The 22,646-nt window shown below is 43.8% G+C and overlaps 1 protein-coding gene across 6 annotated transcripts in view; it reads left to right on the forward strand.

Annotated features, from left to right (window-relative positions):
- The first annotated feature begins 500 nt into the window (after window positions 1-500).
- The window catches only part of LOC132391632 (dihydropyrimidinase-related protein 2), an 83,490-nt gene continuing 61,344 nt past the window's right edge, over window positions 501-22,646 (forward strand). For 2 of the 6 annotated variants that reach the window (XM_059965075.1, XM_059965083.1), the window contains exons 1-3: window positions 501-659; window positions 17,708-17,796; window positions 17,908-18,092. In XM_059965075.1, coding sequence (XP_059821058.1) covers window positions 501-659; window positions 17,708-17,796; window positions 17,908-18,092 — 433 coding nt within the window. Of the gene's footprint in view, window positions 660-2,024; window positions 2,102-8,502; window positions 9,060-16,404; window positions 16,899-17,707; window positions 17,797-17,907; window positions 18,093-22,646 lie in introns of those variants that run through there. The other 4 variants (XM_059965110.1, XM_059965114.1, XM_059965092.1 and 1 more) reach the window with 4 other exon arrangements.

Below are 22,646 nucleotides of genomic sequence, written 5' to 3' on the forward strand. Positions count from 1 at the left end.
CTATGTTTCCTAGACCAGAGGACAGAGCCTCAGAATAGGGAGATGTCCATTAGAACATAGACAAGGAGGTATTTCTTTAGCCAGAGAGTGGTGAATCTGTGAAATTTGTTACCCTAGGTGGCTGTGGAAGCAAGTCATTAGGTATATTTAAGGCAGAGTTTGATAGATTCTTGATTAGTCAGGGCATGAAGGTTTACAAGGAGAAGGCAGGAGATCAAGGCTGGGAGGGAAAATGGATCAGTCATGATGAAATGGTAGAGCAGACTCGATAGGCCAGATGGCCTAATTCTACTCCTATGCCTTATGGTCTTAGACAATTTTTGAAAACATTTCATCTGTCTAGCATCTGCTTTGTTCAGCATCTCATGCTTTCTGCCTTGTTTTTAATCCTCTGTTTTTGTTCATCTCCTCTTGTCCATTTCCTCCTGACAGATCAACCACAATAAACAAACCATAGCCACATCACTCCGCTGGCATTAACTCTGACAATGTGTTGGTGAATGAAAACCAGAAGAGTTGCAGATGCTGAAAATCTGAAACAAAACCAAAACTGTTACAAACAGGCGACAGATCAGACAGCATCAGTGGATGGAGACAAAAAGTTAATATTTCAACACAGCAATGTGCTGTGGTTTTTCTTGGTTGTCCGCCTATCACAGGTACTCCATTTGTTTTCTCTGCTGTTCCCCTTTCAATGCAATTTAAATTTTCCAATTCTGAAGAAGTGTTGTCTCTTTCTCTCTCCTAAGGTGCTGCCCGATCTACTGAGCAGTTAAGATTAAATCAAGAGTGATTTAGAAAGAAAATGAATGGATATTTGTCTTTCAATATCCAGAATGAACAAGGCAAATCCTGGAGTGGGTTCATCAGACAAACTCCTGAGCCTCATTAATGGAACTTCTTGAGAAATAGAGTCAGTGTCCTGGTGGGCAAACCTGCTAGAAGGTTATGTGATATGTGTCCTGAACTTGTTGGAATTTACTCAATCAGGCTTTAAAAAATCCAGTTAATTTTAGAGATAATGGTACTGCTGTCATACATGGAAATTTACCTAGTCCTGCAGTAATTGTCCTGGACTGACCATTTTGAATCAACCAGATGTAGGTATGGAATCTCATATGAACCAAATTGGGTATGGAAGGCAGATATCCTCTCCTGACAGATATTAGAGGACTTGCTGAATTTCACAACAAAATGACTCGTGTTTTACAGAGGAAATGCATTCTAGAAAACAGTCTGTATCACAATTTTCCATAATGTGAAAACTTGACAGAAATTGACATTTGCAGTTTATTTTGAACTTTGGATTTAGTTATATTTTCCTCAATAAACTCCAAGAGTGAATTTTTATTCTGTAGCTCAATTTAAAAAAAAACAATTTAAGTGCAATTTCTCATTGCCAAGCTGCCATAGAACATGGATACTCTGTAATTTGTGACAATCATCCACGGGACTCTAAGATTGAGGAGCAGAATTGGTCCTTTTGGCTCATTAACTCTGCTATGCCATTGAATTATGGCTGATTTTTCACAACTCTATTCTCCTACATTCTCCCCTTATTAGTCAAAAACCTATCAATTTCTACTTTAAAAATACCAATGACTTAGCCTCAACAGCCCTTCATGGTAATGAATTCCACAGATTCACTACCTCTGGCTGAAGAAATTCCTCCTCATCTCAGTTTTAAAGGGACATCCCCTTATTCTAAGGCTGAGCCCTCAGATCCTAGTCTCTCTTACTAATGCAAATGTCCTTTCCACGTCCCATCTATCCAGGCATTACAGTATTCTAAAGGCTAATGATTCTTTTTTTAAAATTAGTACTAAGTTAATTTAACAGCTCCTTTGATCATGTTTGAATTTGAGCTTCCAGGTCATTAGTGTTGACCTTGGGTTATACCTCAGGGACCACTACTCCATCATTATATTCTGCTGACTTTTCCATTCTCCAAACTTGTTCCCCTCATCTGGGTTTCAGACAGGACTTTCTTGTTGTTTTTTTTAAAAACAGGTTTCTGTGCATGTTGCAAAACAAAAATTAAAAAGGACAAAGGAAATTGAAAAGACTTCTGAATTTATGGAAGATGAAATCTCATTGATAGGTAATCTATTTTATTAAAAAACTCACATTTCTTAAAAGATTTAGAAATATTTTGACGGTGGAATACACAATCAAAGCAATAATCAGAGACAATGAACAGTTAGTGTTTTGGTTATATTCAGATAAAAGCTTGCGGAAAGAGAACGGAGTAACACACACAAAATGCTGGAGGAACTCAACAGGTCAGGGAGCATCTGTGGCAATGAATGAACAGTCGATATTTCACCTGAGACGTACAAAAAAGCTGGATGAACTCAGCAGGTCGGGCAGCATCCGTTGAACTGCTGCCCAACCTACTGAGTTCATCCAGCTTTTTTGTACATCTTGATTTGACCACAGCATCTGCAGTGTACTTTGTGTCGACATTTCACCTGAGATGCTTCTTCAGGACTGAGAAGGAAGGGGGAAGATGCCAGAATAAAAAGGTGGGGCGAGGGGATTGAGGCTAGCTGGAAGGTGATAGGCGAAGCCAGGTGTGTGGGAAAGGTCAAGTGGTGGAATGGAGAATGGAGTTGAACACAAGAAGCTCATTTGCTAGAAAAATCTGTATATAACTATACACACCCCTTTCAGTTTCAGATTTATTTCTCACATGCTCATGCAAACGTACAATGAAATGTATAATTTGCTTCAACAACTGATGCCCCTAGCCTAGGGATGTGCTGGAGGCAGGCTGCAAATGTCATCACACATTCCAGTGCCAACATATCATGTCCACAATGCTCAACAGAACAACGCAGACCACAACAAAACAGAACACAACGAGCACTGAAGCAACACAAGCAAAAAAAAAAGCCCCCATTCCTCCCTCTCACCCACGCACACACACAGTCCTCCAACATCTGGAGAGGCCTGACTTTTCCACCATGAGATCTCTGAATGGTCCATGAACACTTCCTTACTGTAAACGTGAGAAAGTCTGAAGATTCTGGAAGTCCATAGCTACATACTATACACACAAAATGCTGGAGGAACTCAGCAGGTCAGACAGCATTGATGAAAATGAATAAACAGTTGATGTTTTGGGCCAAGACCCTTCTTCAGTCCTGAAGGAGAACCTTGGCCTAAAACATTGATTGTTTATTCATTTCCATAGATGCTGCCTGACATGCTGACTACATTACTATTCCTTTTTTCAGAACTGTTTATTTATTTTTTAAATTATAACTTAAAGCAAATTTTTTGTCTGGCATTATATGTACAAACACCACTGTTTGTGTGTCAGTGATAATAAGCCTGATTCTGATTCAGAGATGAACTTACTTCCACACAAAGAATGAGTGGAGCGGGTCCAATGGGCAGAGATGGTGTCTGGAACAACACCTGTGAGGGAGGATAGAAATTACACTGGAAAATTGGGAGACCAGCCTTTGACATCTACCACCCCTCTTCAAGTGCTACACAATGCCCTGTGGCTGCAAAGGTTAGGTTAAGCCCATTGCCCTTACTGGGGCATAGGCAGCCAACAGCAGCTCGCCAGAGTCGTCTATCCTGAGCCAATCTTTCAGATTGTCCCTGGATGTAGCCCATCCTCCTTAAAGATCTTTCCCCTCAGGGGTGTGGTCTTTGGAACTTTTATTAGCATTTCTGTAGCTCCGAGTTTTTATGGGATGGGTTTGCTAGTCCCAAGCCCAACCCTCCTCCTTTTGCAGATGGGCTTGGGACCGTCCATGGTGGAGTTTGGCTGCTAAGGAGTGCTAGTAATTCCCTGCTTTAGACTATAAGACCATAAGATATAGGAGCAGAATTATACCATTTGGCCCATTGAGGCTGCTCCACCATTCCATCATGGTTAATTTATTATCCCCCTTAACCCCATTCTCCTGCCTTCTCCCTGTAACCTTTGACACCCTCGCTAATCACGAACCTGCCACCCTCCGCTTTAAATATACCCAATAACTTGGCCTCCACAACCAACTGCAGCAGTGAATTCTACAGATTCACTTCTCTCTGGCTGAAGAAGTTCAAGGTTCAAATTTAATATCAAAGTACATATGTCATTATATACGTACTGCCCTGAGATTCACTTCATTGTAGGCACTTACATGCAAGTAAAGAAATACAACATAACCGAGACAAACAAACATCCAATGTGCAAAAGGAGACAAATCGTGCCAGTGATAAATTCCTCCTCACCTCTGTTAAAAAGGGACATTCTTCTGTTCTGAGGCTGTGACTCTCCCAATATTGAAAAGATCCTCACCACATCCACTCTGTCTAAGCCTTTCAATATTTGATAGGTTTAAATGAGATCCACCGTCATTCTTCTAAACTCCAATGAGCAGAGGCCCAGAGCCATCAAACACCCCTCATACACTGACCCTTTCATTCCCAGGATCTTGACAGCCTTCATCATGCATTCATCAGAGAAGTGATTTGAAGGGATATAATTAAAAAGTAGAAGGGGAGCAAGTGAAGAAGCTTAAAGAGAGATTCCAGAGTTTTTTTTTTAAAGTTTCCTTCTTTGAGATCCAGTTTCCTGGAGGAAGCTTTTCTGTTCTGAAGGCATGAATATTGAGTGCTGGTTATTTTCAAGGCTTGTGAGAGGCCAGAATTGGAGGGGTGATAAACGCTTGGAGGTTGTGGAGCTGGAAGAGGTTACAGAAATAGAAAGCAGCAGGAGGGAGGTGCGGTCGTGCGTTAGTAATCCAGGTGCCTAAACCAATCCTTACTGTGGTAGTCATGGGATCAGGAACGGTGACCACAATACAGCACTGAAATTTTATAAAAAACAACATCTTATTCACTCACAACCTTCAAGGAAGGCAACATGCCATTCTTTTCTTCATACAGCAGGGAAACAGACTTTTCAGCCCACTAAGTCATGTCTTGGCCATTAAGGATCCTTCCAAAACAATCCTTCCATTTTATTCTACCCTCCCACCCATCCCATCAATTTACTGCAGATATACAAATCACAGCAGCCTAATAACTTGCACATCTTTAGAAAGTGAGAGGAAACCCCTCCAATCACAGGGAGAATGTGCAAATTCCACACACGAACAGCAGCTGCCATCAGGACTGAATATATCACTGCACCCGTGAGGCAGCATCCCTACAAGCTGCACCCTTGCCCTTACCTGGCCTGACCTACATTTATGTGACTCCAGATGCATCCCACATGGTTGATGCTTAATATCCGGCAAGTGACTCACAGTTGCTTGCTCAAATAGAGAAGCACATCAAGTATTTCACTGGTGACCAACAAAAAGTAGTGGATCCAGCCCGGTCCAACACAGGTAAAGCCTGTGAGCAGATTTACATGGAGCTCTGCTACAAGAAGGCATTATCTATCATCAAGGACCCCTACTATCCAGGCCAAGCCCTCTCCTTGCTGCTGCCACCAGGAAGAAGGTACAGGAGCCTCAGGACTCACACCACCAAGTTCGGGGACAGTTTTTACCCCTTAGCCATCAGGCTCTTGAGGGGATAACTTTATCCATTCCAACACCAAATGCTTCCACAACCTCTGGAATCACTTTGATATTTATTGCTTGTTTGTTTGTTTGTTGGTTAATTTATTATTATTATTTCAATTTTTTTGGATTTGTAGATAATACTGTGTTTGCACATTGGTTGTTTGTCCATCTTTGTCATTTGCGGTTTTTCATTTATTCTATTGTGTTTACTGCGAATGAATCTCAGGGTAGTACAAGGTGACGTAGATGTATTTCGATAATAAATTCACTTTCAACATTGAACTTTGGAAGGTGACTAACCATCAGCTTCTCGGGGACAAATGGGGGTTTGCAATAAAAGATGAAGATGACAGATGTCATGTCTGTATTGGTGGTTCTGTGAGTGAGTGAACAAGTGCCTCTGTTTGGGCAGCTGTGGGTGAATCCATGGGTACGTGTGTATCTGGCTAGGTGTCTGTGAGGGGGGAAATGTCTGTCTGTCAATTTGGATGAGTGTGGGGTGAATGTGCGTCTGCTTGTTAGGGATTGTGCGGGGTGTCAGAGCCGTCTCTATTTCCTGAGGAGACTGAGGTCCTTTAACATCTGCCGGACGATGCTGAGGATGTTCTACGAGTCTGTGGTGGCCAGTGCTATCATGTTTGCTGTTGTGTGCTGGGGCAGCAGGCTGAGGGTAGCAGACACCAACAGAATCAACAAACTCATTCGTAAGGCCAGTGATGTTGTAGGGGTGGAACTGGACTCTCTGACAGTGGTGTCTGAAAAGAGGGTGCTGTCCAAGTTGCATGCCATCTTGTACAATGTCTCCCATCCACTCCATAATGTACTGGTTAGCCACAGGAGTACATTCAGCCAGAGACTCATTCCACCAAGATGCAACAGTGAGCGTCATAGGAAGTCATTCCTACCTGTGGCCATCAAACTTTACAACTCCTCCCTCGGAGTGTCAGACACCCTGAACCAATAGGCTGGTCCTGGACTTATTCCCACTTGGAGCGATTAACTTATTATTATTTAATTATTTATGGTTTTATATTGCTATATTTCTTCACTATTCTTGGTTGGTGCGGCTGTAACAAAACCCAATTTTCCTCGGGATCAATAAAGTATGTCTGTCTGTCTGTCTGTGTGTGCACGTGTGTGTGTGTGTGTGTGTGTGTGTAGGAGGGAAGGGGGTGAATCTGTGTGTGTGTGTCTCTCTTTCTCTGAGTGGCTGGGTGTGGGGTGTGTATGTATCCCTTTGTGTAAGTGGGTGTGGGGTACGTTGTGTGTCTTTGTGTGTGTGTGTGTGTGTGTGTGTGTGTGTGTGTGTGTGTGTGTGACTGTGTGGGGTGTGGGTCTACCTGGGTGTGTGTGTCTGTCTGTAAGGGTGGGTGTGTGTATGTGTGTGTGTGTGTGTGGGTGTGAGACTGTGTGGGTGGGTGTGGGGTGTGTGTGTCCCATTTTGTGTGAGTGGGTGTGTGGTGTGTGTGTATCTGTGTGTGTGCGTGAGACTGTGGGTGGGTGTGGGGAGTGTATCTCTCTGAGTGGGTGGGTGGGGAGTGTGTGTGTGTGTGTGTGTGTGTGTGTGTGTGTGTGTGTCTGAGTCTGTGGATGTGGGGTGTGTGTGTGGGTGGGTCTATTTGTGTGGGGTGCATTGTGTATGTCTGTGTGTGTGTGTGTGTGTGTGTGTGTGTGTGTGTGTGTGTGTGAGACTGTGTGGGGTATGTGTCTCTCTGTGTGGGTGGGTGTGTATGTGTGTGTGTGTGTCCCTTTGTGTGAGAGGATGTGGGCTGCGTTTTGCATGTCTCTGTGAGGGTGGCTGTGTGTAAGCGTGTGTGTGTGAGATTGTGTGGGGTGGGGTGTGTGTATCCCACTTTGTGTGAGTGGGTGTGCGGGTTGTATGTATCTGTGTGTGTGTGTGTGTGTGTGTGTGTGTGTGTGTGTGTGTGTGTGTGTGTGTGAGACTGAGTGGGTGGGTGGGGAGTGTGTATCTGTGTGTGTCTCTCTGAGTATGTGAATGTGGGGAGTGTGTGCCTCACTGTGCAGGTGGGTGTGTGCACAGTGAGTGAACGAGTGCCTTTGTTCAGGCAGCTGTGGGTGAATCTATGGGTACGTGTGTGTCCAGCTAGGTGTCCGTGTGGGGGAAATGTCTGTCTGTCAACGTGGATGGGTGTGGGGGTGAATGTGCGTCTGCTTGTTAGGGATTGTGCGGGGTGTGTGTGTGTGTGTGTGTGTGTGTGTGTGTGTGTGTGTGTGTGTGTGTTGGGGGTTAGGGAGTGAATCTGTGTCTGCGATTGTGGGGGAGGATTGTGTGTGTCTGTCTGTGTGTGAGTGTGGGGTGAACTTGTGTCTGTGTGGGTGGGTGTGGGGAGTGTGTGTCTCTGTGTGGCGGGTGTGTGTCTCTGTGCGTGTGTGGGTGGGTGTGGGGAGTGTGTGTCTCCGTGTAGATGTGTGTGGGGTGTGTGTGTCTCTGTGCGTGTGTGGGGTGGGTGTGGGGAGTGTGTGTCCCTCACTGTGTGGGTGGGTATGGGGTGTGTATCTCTCTGAGTGGGTGTGTGTGGGTGGGTGTGGGGTGTGTGTGTGTGTGTGTGTGTGTGTGTGTGTGTGTGAGATTGTGTGTGTGTGAGATTGTGTGGGTGGGTATGGGGTGTGTGTGTCTCTCTGAGTGGGTGGGTGTAATTGTGTGGGTGGGTGTGGGGTGTGTGTGTGTGACTGTGTGGGGTGTGGGTCTATCTGGGTGTGTATGTCTCTGTGTGGGTGGGTGTGGGGTGTGTATGTGTGTGTGTGTAATTGTGTGGGTGTGTGTGTGTGTTTCTGTGTGGGTGAACATGTGGGTCTGAATGTGTGAGGCTGTGTAGGGAGTGTGTGTGTGTGTGTGTGTGTGTGTGTGTGTGTGTGTGTGTGTGTGAGTGTGTGTGTGTGTGTGTGAGTGTGTGTGTGTGTGTGTGTGTGTGGTGTGTATGTGGTGTGTGTGTGTGTGTGTGTGTGTGTGTGTGTGTGTGTGTGTGTGTGTGTGAGTGTGTGTGTGTGTGTGTCTGTCTTTGCGATGTGAATTGAAAATGCCAGAAGGTCCATTTACCTCCAAGTCCAGCCCTGCTTGATTGATTGATTGGTTTCAATGCTGTATCACTGGTGTGCTGGGAAATCATAACATCACTGCCCATTTGGAAGCAGTGAGTGCTATTCCTGCGGTTAACAGCATCAGCCTCTGCAAAGTTATAGCATGCAAACCTTTTAGATGCTTCACGAACAGAGAGAGAGAAAAAGAATCTGATTATGGCTCAGAGAGCAGTGGGGCAGACAGACACACCAGCTTGGTTTGCCTGCATGGGATCTGGCAGCCCGAAAACCCAGCAGAAATTCGGTGAGACGGTTGATGGTGCCTTGGAGAATAAACCTCTGAATCTGGCTACTTTGGGTTGTGGCTGGTGCATGCAAGGAACGAGCAGGAAAGAAACAGAGGCTTCTCGATACATAGCATCTGCAGGCAGCAGTGTGCAGAAATCAGATATTAGCAGAGCAGCTCGTCAGAATAAACGTTTTCAAAATGCAGACTTAAAGGTGAGAAAACCCATTCCCTTTTTCTGCACGGCATATTATTATTGCAGTACCTTTGATATTTTGGATGCTGAATCATTGCTGTCTGAGTTAATGCTGACAGTGAGTATTCGCAGCCTTAAATATTAAGTATTTTAAGCAAAGAACTGTGCTTACAAATATCCTGACACTGGTTGATTCGCAACTCTCTTTAACTAGTCTTGTCTAACATGATTGGTACATATGCCATGTCAATTGACACTCCCTTTACCAGGAAGACAAAATTGATAAGTTGGATCAATGGGGTGTCTATCTCATAACTTTGGAATATATTTATTGTTCAGTTTTTTGAAGGCATCTGTCACCAATTATTGTAACCAACTGGTTCCGATGATGTCCATGGCAGTCTGTTAGTATTGGCCATGGTTCTTGTCTCCAGTTAGGTTCAATGTCAGATGACTTGTTATAAAACCATAAGGCATAGGGGCGGAGTTAGGTCATTCTGCTATTGAGGCTGCTCTGACATTCTTTAATGGCTGATTTATTTTCCCTCTCAACCCTATTCTTTTTCCTTCTCCTCATAATCCTTGATGCCCCAACTAGTTAAGAACCTATCAACCCCTGCTGTAAATATACCCAGTGACTTGGCCCCACATTTGTCAATGGCAATTAATTCACCACCCTCTGGTGAAAGGAATTCCTCCTCATCTTTGTTCAGGATTTACATTAAAGCCTGGGACAAATGCTAGGCGCCATGTTTAAGAAGATTGATGCTACAAAAATTGGCACTGCGTTTGATAGTGGGGAGATAGATTTGGGCTTCAGGAAGATTTGGAGAGGTGTCAGATATTGCATTTAGGATGGGAAACTGCAACTGAACAGAGCAGAAGAGATTCTACAGATGCTGGAAATCCACAGCAACACACACAAAATGCTGGTGGAACCTCAGCAGTTCAGGGAGCATCAATGGATAGGAATAAATAGTCGATGTTTTGGGCTGAGACCTTCCATCAGAACTGAAAAAGAAGAGAAGAAGAAACCAGAACAAGACTGTGGGGAGAGAGGGGAAGGAGTACAAACTGGCAGGTGATAGGTGAAACCAGGTGGGGGAAGGTGGTGGGCAAGGGAGGGGGGATGAAGTAGGAAGCTGGGAGGTGATTGCTGGAGGAGGTAAAAAGCTGAAGAAGAAGGAATCTGATGAAGATAGTGGAGCATGGGAGAAAGTGGGCCACCAGAGGGAGGTGGTGGGCAGGTGAGGAGAAGAGAAGGGGTGGCAGGAAGCCAGAATGGGGAATGGAAAAAGAGATAAAGGGGAGGAGGAGAAATTACTGGAAGTTAGACAAATTAGTGTTCCTGTCATCAGGTTGGAGGCTCCCCATATGGAATATGAGGTGTTGCTCCTCCTCTGCGTTCTACATAATATTGCTTTAATGTTTATATTTACTGCAATATTATCCATGTAGCTTACCTCAAATAAAAAAAAGAGTTTTTAGCCTGCCTTTTAGGAGCTTCTGAGGCAGTTTTCAGTCAATACAATCATACACCCAGCGGCTATTTTATTAGGTACTCCTGTTTATTCAGTAACACAAATATCTAATCAGCCAATCATGTGGCAGTAATTGAATGCATTAAAGCATGCAGATATGGTCAAGAGGTTCAGTTGTTGTTCAGACCAAACATCAGAATGGGGAAGAAATGTGACTGAAGTGACTTTGACCGTGAAATAATTGTTAGTGACAGACAAGGTGGTTTGAGTATCTCAGAAACTGCTGATTTCCTGGGATTTTCACTCACAACAAACTCTAGATTTTACAGAGAACGGTGCAAAAATATGACTTCAGTGAGCAGCACTTCTGTGGGTGAAAATGCCTTGCTAATGAGAGAGGTCAGAGGAGAATGGCCAGACTGGTTCAGGCTGACAGGAAGGCGACAGTAACTCAAATAAGCACACATTACAATAGTAGTGTGCAGAAGAGCATCTCTGAATGCATAACACATCGAACCTACAGAAGGCACTTAATAAAGTGGCTTCTAAGTGTATATATTAATAGTAGGAGTAGGCACTTGGACCTCTTGATAGCATAGGATGGGCCAAATGGTTTTCTCCTGTACAGTGCTGTTGCAATAATTCTGCAACACAGGCTATTTAAAATTCTTATTTCGTAGCTCCAGCTTAAAGCTTTGCTTTCCTCTCCCATTCTCTCTAGCATTAATTCCTAATTAATTTCCTTTCACAGTGCAGGCTGCGTCACTAAATGGTTTAGTTGGCAAAGATTCTTTTTAATGAAGGGCCTTTAAGGCCTTTCCCTGGGCACATTAGCCGCATCCATTAGTCGTTAGGGTAATACAACATGGAATCAGGGATTCTGGCTCAATTTGTCCATGCGGACAAGTGCCTTTCTGAGCCAGTCCCATTTGCCTTCTTTTGACCCATATCCCTTTAAACCAGGGGTTCGCAGCCTCGGTCCACGGACCCCTCAGTTAATGATAGGGGTACACGGCATAAAAAAAATTGGGAACCCCTGTTCTAAACCTTACCTAAACGTACTTATTCAAACCGTTTTTGAACATTGTCATTATACCCTCCACAGGAGACAGCCTCAGTCTATCCGGCCTCTCCTTAGAACTCAAGCTGTCCAATCCCAACAACATGCTCATGAATCTTTTCTGTGCCATCTCTACTCAATTATATCCGCAGTATGCTGACCAGAATTGTGTGCCTTATCCAAATGCAGGCTCGAAAGATCATCTTGTACAATTGCATCATGAAGTTCCAACTTGTGTACTTACTGAGTGCCCCGTCTGATAAAGACAAGTGTGGTATGTGTCTTCTACAACACCTTGTCTACTTGTGTTGGCGCTTTTGGGGAACCATGTGTGAGTTGTGGCCAAGGAAAGCATTCATTGACTGTCCTTGATTTACATTTTTAAAGCCTCTGCAATCCTATTATGGGTCCAAATAAGTGTACCATAGGGTCATCCAACATGGTCTGTGCTGGCCATCAACTACCATTTATCGCAATGGTGTTTCAGAGTGCATTTAAAAAGACTTCAGGTTCCTAGGAGAGAACATCACAAGTAGCTTGTTCCAGTCAAACCATATAGGTGCCAAGAAAGCTGGCCATCACCTCTTCAGGCAGCTGAAGAAATTTGGCATTTCCCCTTAGATCTCAGGTTAATTTATTTATCAGATGTATATTGAAACATACAGTGAATAGTATTGCCAATTATCAATATAACTTAGTGATGTGCTGAGGGCAGCCCACAAGTGTAAAAATTGACCACCATCAGTTTTTATAGAAAGAAATTAAGCATTCCTCTTCGACCTCAGATTTAGATCTCACATTTGTATATGTATGTACCTATTTATTTATTTATTGAGAAATGGCATGGAATAGGCCCTTCCAGTCACGCCATCCAGCAATCCCCCAATATTTTTGAAGGTGTTGCTTCCTCAGAATTTCCTTTAGTTTATTATAGACCTCTTGAACACAAGTATAATTTCAGACTACTTATATTACGTAGGAATTTTGAGAAACAAAAAATTATCTTTTATTGAATATAAAGCATTTAATTGCATAATCGTGCTGATGCTTTGCAATAGTTCAACTAAGCTAAAAATGTTTTGTTGATGATTTTCATTTGTACTCAGTGTCTGAGGCTTCTTGCTTAAGTGTCCAACAATAATCAGCCAGCACTGATGGATTCCAATTGCCCTGATACTGTTTCTCCATGATTGCAATGTTCCAGTGAAACCTCTCTCCACACTCGTCACTGACTGCACCACGATTTGCAGGGAAGAAACCGAAATGCGAATGTAGAAAATCAATCTTGAGTAACATGTTGAACTTCATGGTATTGCATGCTTGAAAACCATGTTGTCAACCAGCTCTACATAAGTTGATGTTCTGTAGTTGCCAAGAAAATTTTCAGCAACATCCTTGAATGCCTTTCATGTGATTTTTTCTGGACCCACCTGAAGATCTTTGAATTGCCTGTCGTTGATGACCTGTTTGATTTGTGGGCCAACAAAAATGTCTTCCTTAATCTTGGCATCAAATATTCTGACTTGAATTATGAATTGAAATAACAAATAAAGGTGATTTCAAAAATAGTGCATGATAGGGAAATTTCATGGTGATTTTCATGATAAGCAACCCAAAATCCATCAGATACACCCAAAAGTATTCAGGAAGTAAAATCTTCATTGTCCAGTGTATTCAAAAACTCTGTTGAGGGATTGGGTTACTGTGAAAGTTATAGGGAAATGGGATCTTCTGTGAGCTAGAATTGACTTGACGCCTGAAGTGGCCTCACTCTATCCTTTAAGGAAATATGGTGTTATTTGTTCCACTGACTTTTCAGGAAGAGAGTTCCAAATACTGTCATCCCATTGAGAGAAAGCAATTCTGAATTTAATATGATGGGAGATCCCTTGTCTAATTTTGACAAACCAAAGTCAAACTTTCAGACTGGATATTGTTCAAGATGAGGCAGAGGAGATTTACCAGGATATTGCCTGGATTAGAGAGCATGTCTTATGAGGAAAGTTTGAGAATGCTAGGGCTCTTTTCTTTGGAGTGAAGGAGGATGAGTGGTCACTTGATAGGGGTGTACAAGATGATAAGACACACAGATTAAATGGACTGCCAGTGCCTTTTTCCCAGAGTGGAAATGGCAAATACGAGGGAACATATTTTATGTTGATTGGAGGGAAGTATGGGGGGGGGGGAGGAAGTCAGAGTTAGTTTTGGGCTGAAGGGCCTGTACTGTGCTGTAATGCTCTATGTTCTATTTAACTTAACCATTTTGTTTTTATTTATATTTCTGATTATTGCCCCTTCACATTCTCCCTTAACTTGCTAGCTGACTTGATCACCTTGTTGGGTTGAGTCATGCAAAGGTAGGGCAGATCAAATAAGGATGGCAAATGATCTCAAATGGTTGCATCATCATCTGGTATGGGGGGGGGTTGAGAGTGTGGAACAAGTTCCCAGCACAGGTGGTGCATGTGAGCTCGATTTCAATGTTTAAGAGAAGTTTGGATTGGTACAGTACATGGATGGTAGGGGCATGGAGAGCTATGGTCCTGGTGCAGGTTGATGGGAGCAGGCATTCTAAATTGTTTGGCACAGACTAGATGGGCCAAAGGGCCTGTTTCTTGGCAGTACTCTTCTATGACTCTATAACTCTATATGACTCTAGTGCTTTCCAGAAGGGAATAGATGATAAGGTCCACCAATTGCTACAGGTGTCCAGGTTGGCCAGATTTGTAGTCTGTTTCAAACATTGATGTCAGGTTTGATCCCAGCCAGTGGTAGTTTGGAGTTACTCTGCCTCTACAGTACACAAGGGGGCCAGTTGTAAGATCAGTTTCTGCCCTCCTTCCAGTTATTCCTAATTTAAAGTGACTCCATGAAGAGCAGGAGCTGTCCATGGTGATACCCATTAATATTCACCACCAAAGCAGGAAGAGGCACTGTTTTTAACCCTCTTTTACCCAGGGAGCCTGGGCCAAATGCCGCCATCTTGGCTGGCAATATCTTTACCATAACGACAGTGGTGGTTCAGGAGGTTCAAGAGGGCAGCTTACAGCCATTATGTCGAGGGCATTCACTAATGAGCAATACGTTCCTGAGACACCAGTTGTGGCTGGTGCTGATGGAGCTTTATGTTGTCTGAAATAAATTCAGAGTTATGATCTGGAATCCCAACATAGTAGCTAAGGACATTAAATTCACAATTCTTCCCCATTCTGATGTTTGGTCTGATTGACAAATGAACCTATTGACCATATCTGCATGTTTTTACGCCTTGAGTTGCTGCCACATGATTGGCTGGTTAGATATTTGCATTAATGAGCTCGTGTACAGGTGTACCTAATAAAGTGACCACTGAGTATACATTTACCATGTAGTAGGAATTTGTTATATTGGCACGGCATGCAAGAAAAACAAATGATATTCAACAACTACAAACAATAAAGAATTATATGAAAATAAAATTAAAGGTTGAAGTACCGATATGGAATAAAATGTGCAAAAATACCAGCATGTATTGTCAATGCTTGTGTACAGCTCTGTCCCTTTACGACTCTTTCTGAGATCTACCACTTGATTACATCTCCCATTATATCACCTCAAGGAGGCATGACCGTTCTGTCACGGTAAAACTACCAATGTGGACTGAGGAGAAAATGGAAAAACCTTGTTGAAAATGTGCATGACTCTTGGGATTCCCAGCTCACGGCTGCTGGGAGTGGAGGGTCCTTTGATCCAGGACCCATGATCAGATTCACTCCTAACCTCAGCTGCTATTTGTGCGGAGTTTTCATGCTCCCCCTGTGACTACATAAGCATCCCATGTAAGCAGCACAGGGAGCTCATCATCTACCTAAGGCACCCATCTGCTCTGGATTCAAAAGCTTCCAAGGGTCCTGCATTGGCTTTCAAAGTTCAAAGAAAATTTTATTATCAAAGTACATATATGACACTATATAAAACCCTGAGATTCATTTTCCTGAGGGCGAATCTATAGAATAGTAGCTATACAGGATCAATGAATGATCAATCATAGTGCATAAGACAACAAACTGTGCAAATGTAAATATAAATAGCTATAAATAATGAGAACTCGAGATAATGAGATATAGAGTCCTTAAAGGAAGATCATTGGTTGTAGGAACATTTCAGTGATGCAGCAAGTGAGTGTTATTATCCTCTTCTATTCAAGAGCCTGATGGTTCAGGGGGTAGTAACTGTTCTTGAACCTACTGGTGCAAGTCTTGAGCCTTCCTGTACATTCTATCTGATGGCAGCAGTGAGAAGAGAGCATGACCTGGGAGGTGGGGGGTCTCTTAAGATGGATGCTGCTTTCCTCTGATTGTGTTTCATACATATGTGCTCAATGGTTGGGAGGTCTTCACCCGTGATGTATTGGGCCAAACCCATTACCTTTTGTAGGATTTTCCGTTCAAAGGCATTGGTGTTTCCACATCAGGCTGTGATCCAGCCAGGCTTTCAGTGGTCATCTCAGGACACACAGAACCAAGGGGAAGCAAATTGTCTTCCATGCATTGGAACTGCTGCAGAAGAAGGGGTGTTGTGCTGGATTAACAGACCCCTGTGGACACCATACCGAGTTGCGGGTGCTGGGTAATATTGGTTGTTGTTGCATCAGGTTGCTTAGGCGCCATTTGCACATAGGTCCCAAGCTTGGTGGTCTGGTGAAAGAGGACCATATTGTCAAGGGTTAAACAGTCAAACCTTGGACTCTGCTCCCATTGTGTCTGCAGTTTTCAATTCGCCTGTCATTTAGAGTGATGCTGTCACTTTGATTTCTATGAGAGCAAAGTCGATGTGTGCAACAGAAGGATGCAAAAATACTACCCGGATAAAAGGAACCCCACCCTTATTCCGTTGGGGCAGCGATCTGTCTGCGCCTTTGTGGGCTGGAAGATCTCGCTTCCACACAATGCTGGGGGCGAAGCAAGTACTCGCGCTCACGTCCCGTTGATTGAAACCAATCGCAGTGGCGGGGAGGCTGGGCTTGCGTTGGTGCTGGGTGCGGCAGGGCGCATGCTTGCAGCCGCAGCCTGGGCTAATTGCATTTTTGCTGTCGCCTCTCCCAGCTGGAAGCGGCTCGGCATTAAAAAGGGGGAGGCTGCAGAGGGGGGAAAAAGAAAGGAGAACAGGAATAAAGGCGTGCAATTTTTAGAAATATATATTTAAAAGCAAAACAAAATTGGAAAAGTCGTGAAGCTGCGGCGACAATCGGAGCTTGCAACACAGGAAAACCTGCATTGAATTGCAAGTAATCACAGCCATGTCTTACCAAGGGAAGAAAAATATACCGCGTATCACGGTGAGGAATCGGGGGGCTTTTGTGAAATCTGTTGTCTCGCTTCCTTTTTTTTTGTGTATTTTCCACGCTGAAGCTCTTCAGTGCTTGCAGAGCCTGGGGGTGGTTTAAAGGGACGGTCCGACCCGCACGGTTTCAGCGCAGTTAAATTTTTTTTTCACGTCCTGGAACCAAGGACAGCGACTGTGTAATGCTTTGAAGCGATAATGGCGGTGTCTGGAAGTTTTTTTCCCTCCCCCCCTCTCTGTCTACCCTTCCCTACAGTTGTGAATTAATAATTGGAGAAAAAATATTCCCTGGGCTCCGTCAAATCGCAGACAATCCTTCTGAGAGAAAGAATTGAAAATGTCTATTGTGCAAAATTATATATTTTGAGTCATTCTCCCGTTCTCCTCCTCAAATGCATTGCAACAAAGGTATTGAATGGGACCTATTTATATTGGAAATTTTAATTTTTTTCCGAAAAATAAATTAGTGCGGCTGTATTTTGGATTTTAAGAGCGCTGGATCATTTGTTATGTCTGTTGTAAATATGAAGGTGTGGAATATTCTGGATTGGGACTATATGCCAATTTTTCTGCATTGAATGTCCCCTCATTCAGCACAAATGCATGGTAGGCTTGAATAGCCACACATGGAATATAATAGAAACTGGTGAACAGAGGCAATTTGCTAGATCTTTTCTTAATATGGAAATATTTTGGCTGATTTTTAAGTGAATTCGAATCTGTTCCATTATTATAATATGTCAGGAGCCAGAATCAATATTAAAATTTGTTTCAAATGAATGGTTATTAATTGATCTCTTTCAGAGTGAGCGTATGCTGGTGAAGGGTGGAAAAATCGTAAATGACGACCAGTCGTTCTTTGCTGACATTTATGTAGAAGATGGATTGGTCAAGTAAGCTGGCTTTATTCTGCTCCAGAAGGAATTCAGTGTGATAAATCAGTCCTTTATTAGAAAATTGATTATATTTATAAAAAAAAAGAACTTCCTTTTTGTGTGCCTTAGGCAAATTGGTGAGAATCTGATAGTGCCCGGCGGGGTGAAAGTTGTCGATGCCCACGGAAGGATGGTTATACCAGGGGGGATTGATGTCCACACCCGCCTACAGATGCCCAGCAAAGGGATGACGGCTGCTGATGACTTTGCCCAGGGAACAAAGGCAGCCCTGGCTGGAGGCACGACCATGATTTGTAAGCTTTGATTTCTATTTTCTTCCAAAATTTGCTATCTTTAAGAAAAAGCGTGATCCCTTTAATGAGTTAAATGCACTTTGAGCAAATGTTTGAAGTCGTTACCCAATTGCATTAAATAAATTAACAAACAGCCTGGAGAGTGTAACAATGGATCAAATATGGTGTAAGTGGGAAGCATGCACTGTGTAAATACATGGTTTGTAAAATGCACCTGTGCTCATATCCTGCAGATCACTGCTGACTGTGCCCCGCATGATAATTGCATTCAGAAAAATAAACAGTCTAGATAGACTAATGTTTCTCTTCCAGAGATTTTATATCTACATTTTAAAAATAAAGTCATTCCTCTGTGGTTTGCATCCTTTCCCATTGCTCTGGAAGCTAAATGTGAGATGGGAACAATCAGTTGGAGCAGCCAAACTTCTTGATTGTATAACTTGTTCAGATGATTTAGGGCAGACTTATTGGAGCTTAAGAAATTGGGAGGGGATTTCAGTATGAATGGAGCAAAACTATTTCTGTTGGTTGGTGAACGTGGGACTTGGGGATGGAATCCATACGTTCATCATCATTATGTGCCGTGTCATATGACGTGGGCGATCGTGGTCCCATGAGCATGATAGTACTTGCCAGATTTTTCTCCAGAATTGGTTTGCCATTGCCTTCTTCTGGGCATTGTCTTTGCAAGACGGGTGACCCCAGCCACCTAATGAGATTGTCTGCCTGGCGTCAGTGGTTGCAGAACCAGGACGTGTGATGTGCTCCAGCTGATCATACGACCACCCACCACCTGCTCTTATGGCTTCACGTGAACCTGATCAGGGGTGGGGGGCAGGGAGCTTGCTAAGCTGATGCTACACCTTGCCCAAGGGTGACCTGCAGGCTAGTGGAGGGAAGGAATGCTTTACATCTCTGATAGGGAAGTACCTCCACCCCCTCCACCCAAGATCCATAGCTTAGAACCAGTTATTCGGGAATGGAATGAGAAGAACACACATGCAGGTAGAAATTTGGAACTCCTCTTCTGCCAAAGACCAGTGACACAACACTATTAAAGTACCTGCAATCCAGGTTCAATTCCCACTGCTGTCTATAAGGAATTTGCACATTCTCCCTGTGATAGCTTGGGCTTTCTTTAGGTGCTCTGGTTTCCTCCGTCATCCCAAAGACGTATGGGTTAGAAGGTTAATTGATCACACGGGTGCAATTTGGTGGTGTGGGCTCACTGGTGCTATGATATCGTGCTGTATCTCTAAATAAATAAAATACTTTGCAGTTGCTAATTTACAATTTGGGACAAGTTATTGCTGACCAAAGACACTAAAGTAAATCAGGAAGAGGAAGGTAGCATTAGGTTTTAAGAACAGCTTACATGATTGAACAGTCTCCAGTTCCCAGATTCCAATCCAGCTGATGTGCAAATGTAGGGAGAGTTAGGTGTGCCAAATTCCTGGCAGTTCACGTCATGGACCACCTCACCTGGTCCCTTGATATCAGCTCCCTGGATAAGAATGCACAACAGTGACTCCCACTTCTTGAGGAGATTGAAGCAAGTGAGCCTTTGTGCAACCCACCTCCCCCACCCCATCTTAACTGAATGTTACAGGAGCACCATTGAGAGCATCCTGACAAGCTGCATCTCCATCCGGTATGGGAACAGCAGAGCATCGGACTGGAAGTCCCTACAAAAGACTGCGAGAATGGCCGAGAGGATCATGAGGGTCTATTGACCATCCGTTAGGGGCATTTATCAGGAGCGCTGCATACACAGGGCCCTTAGTATTACCAAGGACCCCCCTCCCATTACATTCAGCATCCTCTTTGACTTTCTACCATCAGTCAGGAGATTTGATGAGTAAAGACAAGAACGGTCAGGATGTGAACCAGCTTCTTTCCATTAGGCTTTTGAACTTCCTGCTGCATGTCATTCGAAATGACACTGGATGATTTGCACTGTGCCCTGCAATATTTAATTTATGCACTTTACTTGTTTATCTATGAGTAATTCTAACTTGCCTAAATCATTGTTTGTGCTTTACACCCTGTTCTGGAGAATCGTTGTCTCATTTGGCAGTACATTTGTATATAGTTAACTGACAATAAACTTGACTTAACTAAATATTGAACGGTTAGCAAACCATTTTGGATCTGTGTAACCAAATGTAATCCTGACTTGTGTGTATGAATGTCACGTCTGCTGGCGATAGCGTTGGCGTTCAGTTCCTGAACAGGATAGTCCACAATAAAATAAGCATAAAAATTGCTCTGGAAGCGCTCTGCAGCTCAGGCCACAAATTTGGAAAAGAGAAACACTTAACGTTTCAGGTTGAGGACCCTTTGTCCCGTGGGGGAAGGGGATTCGGGATGAACCTTGGCTGTCAATGGAAGACAGCAAATTACGCACTCTGTGCAGAGGTTAACTTTGTGGACTGTGAGGAGGTGCGAAGTACAAGGTGGAATTAACGTCAGAGGTGTGGATAGTCTTGTGAGCACAGACTAGATGGGCTGAAGGACCTACTTCTGTGCTGTAGTGTTGTGTGACTCTTGGAAGAGCAGCCTATCTGAAAGTCCTGTTCAGAATGGACTCTTTGCTGTCCTCAGAATCCCCTCTTATTGTATTTGCTTGATTGATGGAGGGGACATGGGAGGCTGTGGAAAGGCCTGTGTTTAGTATAAATGTCTCTGAGAAAATGGTGACCTTCCACCTTCTTCAGTCGCTGCAGTCCACTTGGTGAAGAAGATGCAGTGGTGCACATTCTTTTGCTAATTGGCACAACTGACTAATGTGCTGAACCATTTCAGAGTGCAGTTACAATTCATCCACGTTTGTCCAATGCCTCCATTGTGCATAGACTAGATGGGGAAGGGAGGCCGAAAGAGCTTGGCAGATCGGGCAGAGTCTGTGGAGGAGAATAAACAGCTGATGTCTTGGGCTGAGATCCTTCAACAAGGCTTGATCATCAGGCCCTGATGAAGCATCTTTGCCTCAAACATCAACTGTTTATTCCACTCCCTGCTGGCGGGTTCCTCCAGCATTTTGTGTATATATGGGTTGTTTTGGATTTCCAGCATCTGCAGGGGTTTTTTTTTGTGTTTATGGGAAGGAAGGGAAGCTTCCTTCCCTTGGAGGATGGTGGTCCAAAAACCCAGCAGGTTCACCAGTCTGCCTGAGGGTTTCAGGCCAGCATTAGGAGCAGCGATCTGTTCATTTCAGATTCATTCAGCTAGCTGAACTTACTCCAGCTAGTCAACGAGTTGTTTTCTTTTTTTTCCCCCAGTACAGTGGTATAATGACTAGGCTAGCATAGCCCTTGACTAACTGTGCTAGTAATCATCTGGGAGCATGGCCCCAGGTGGTAGGGTCTGTAAGAGATGCCACTTAGATTCAGGATCTGAGACTTGAACACTGATGAAAAGCTGAGCCAGGGAATTGGATGCAGGAATGGGAGCTGAGGTTGTAAAAAAAAGCTCAATTACTTTTTGACGCTGAGAATGCTATTGACAATAAGTAGTCTAAAGCTCACTGAATTCAGTCAAGAGTTGCTTTCCCCTAATGGAATCAAAACTTTGGAAACCAGACAATATATCACCTCTGGTGTGGTGGCATTGTAGCATTTTTTCCCCCTCATTGGCTCTGAGGGTTTTGCCAGGGATAACATAGAACTATGACAGACCGAATGGCCTTTTATCTCATGGAACTGCAGACACTGCAGGGCCACCTTGGCCAACTACGGATGGGTAGCAAGGGGTTTGAGCGAAAGATCTTGGATGGTCAAGTGGGTATGAGAGTTAGCTTCTGCTGTATGTGTCAGCTTTGACCCCAAGCCTGAGTTGTCTTTCAACAATGCAAGGTACTGTACTATACAAGCAGCTGGAGGAGCTCAGCAGAATAGGCAACATCTATGGAGAGAGATGGACAGTTGATGTTTCAGTTCAAGATTCTTCATCTGGAAGAGCAGTGCAAAGAAAGGGTCATAAACCAAAACCTCAGCCATCCATTTCCCTCCATAGATGCTGCCTGACCTCCTGAATTCCTCTAGCTCTTTGTGTGTTGTCCCAGAGCCAAGCATCTGCAGTCTGTTCTGTATCCAAGCAGTCAGGGCACCAGGTGGTTCTAATGTCTCTTGTGTTAAAGAGAGGCGAATATTGGAAGTCAATGCTCTAGTTCTTGTTACAGTTGTGGAGGCCAACCATTGCTCAGAGCAGGAAGTTTTTTCCTGGCCTGAAAACTGCTCGGCACTTAATATTAACATTGTAGCGGTGTGCTACACGCAGCGCTAAAATTACGACACGGAGTCGGTAACTGCAGTCGAAGGAAAAAACTTTATTTGAAATCTTCAGCCTCACTTTTAAGCCTCCCTCAACCTGCCCCCCATGGCGCAGAGGCTCCAAAGCTCTGTGCTCGCAAACCCCCGTAGGCTATCTAATTGTGAGTCGGTTCGGATGTGCCAGGAAAAGGGTCGCCACAACATTACATAAAAGAAAACTCCAGCTGTGTGGCGACAAAGGCTATGTACATGAGAACATTTCAGTCATTGTTCCTGCAGAGCT

This window comes from Hypanus sabinus, chromosome 1, assembly GCF_030144855.1.
Source record: "Hypanus sabinus isolate sHypSab1 chromosome 1, sHypSab1.hap1, whole genome shotgun sequence".
Classification (NCBI taxonomy): Eukaryota; Metazoa; Chordata; class Chondrichthyes; order Myliobatiformes; family Dasyatidae; genus Hypanus; species Hypanus sabinus.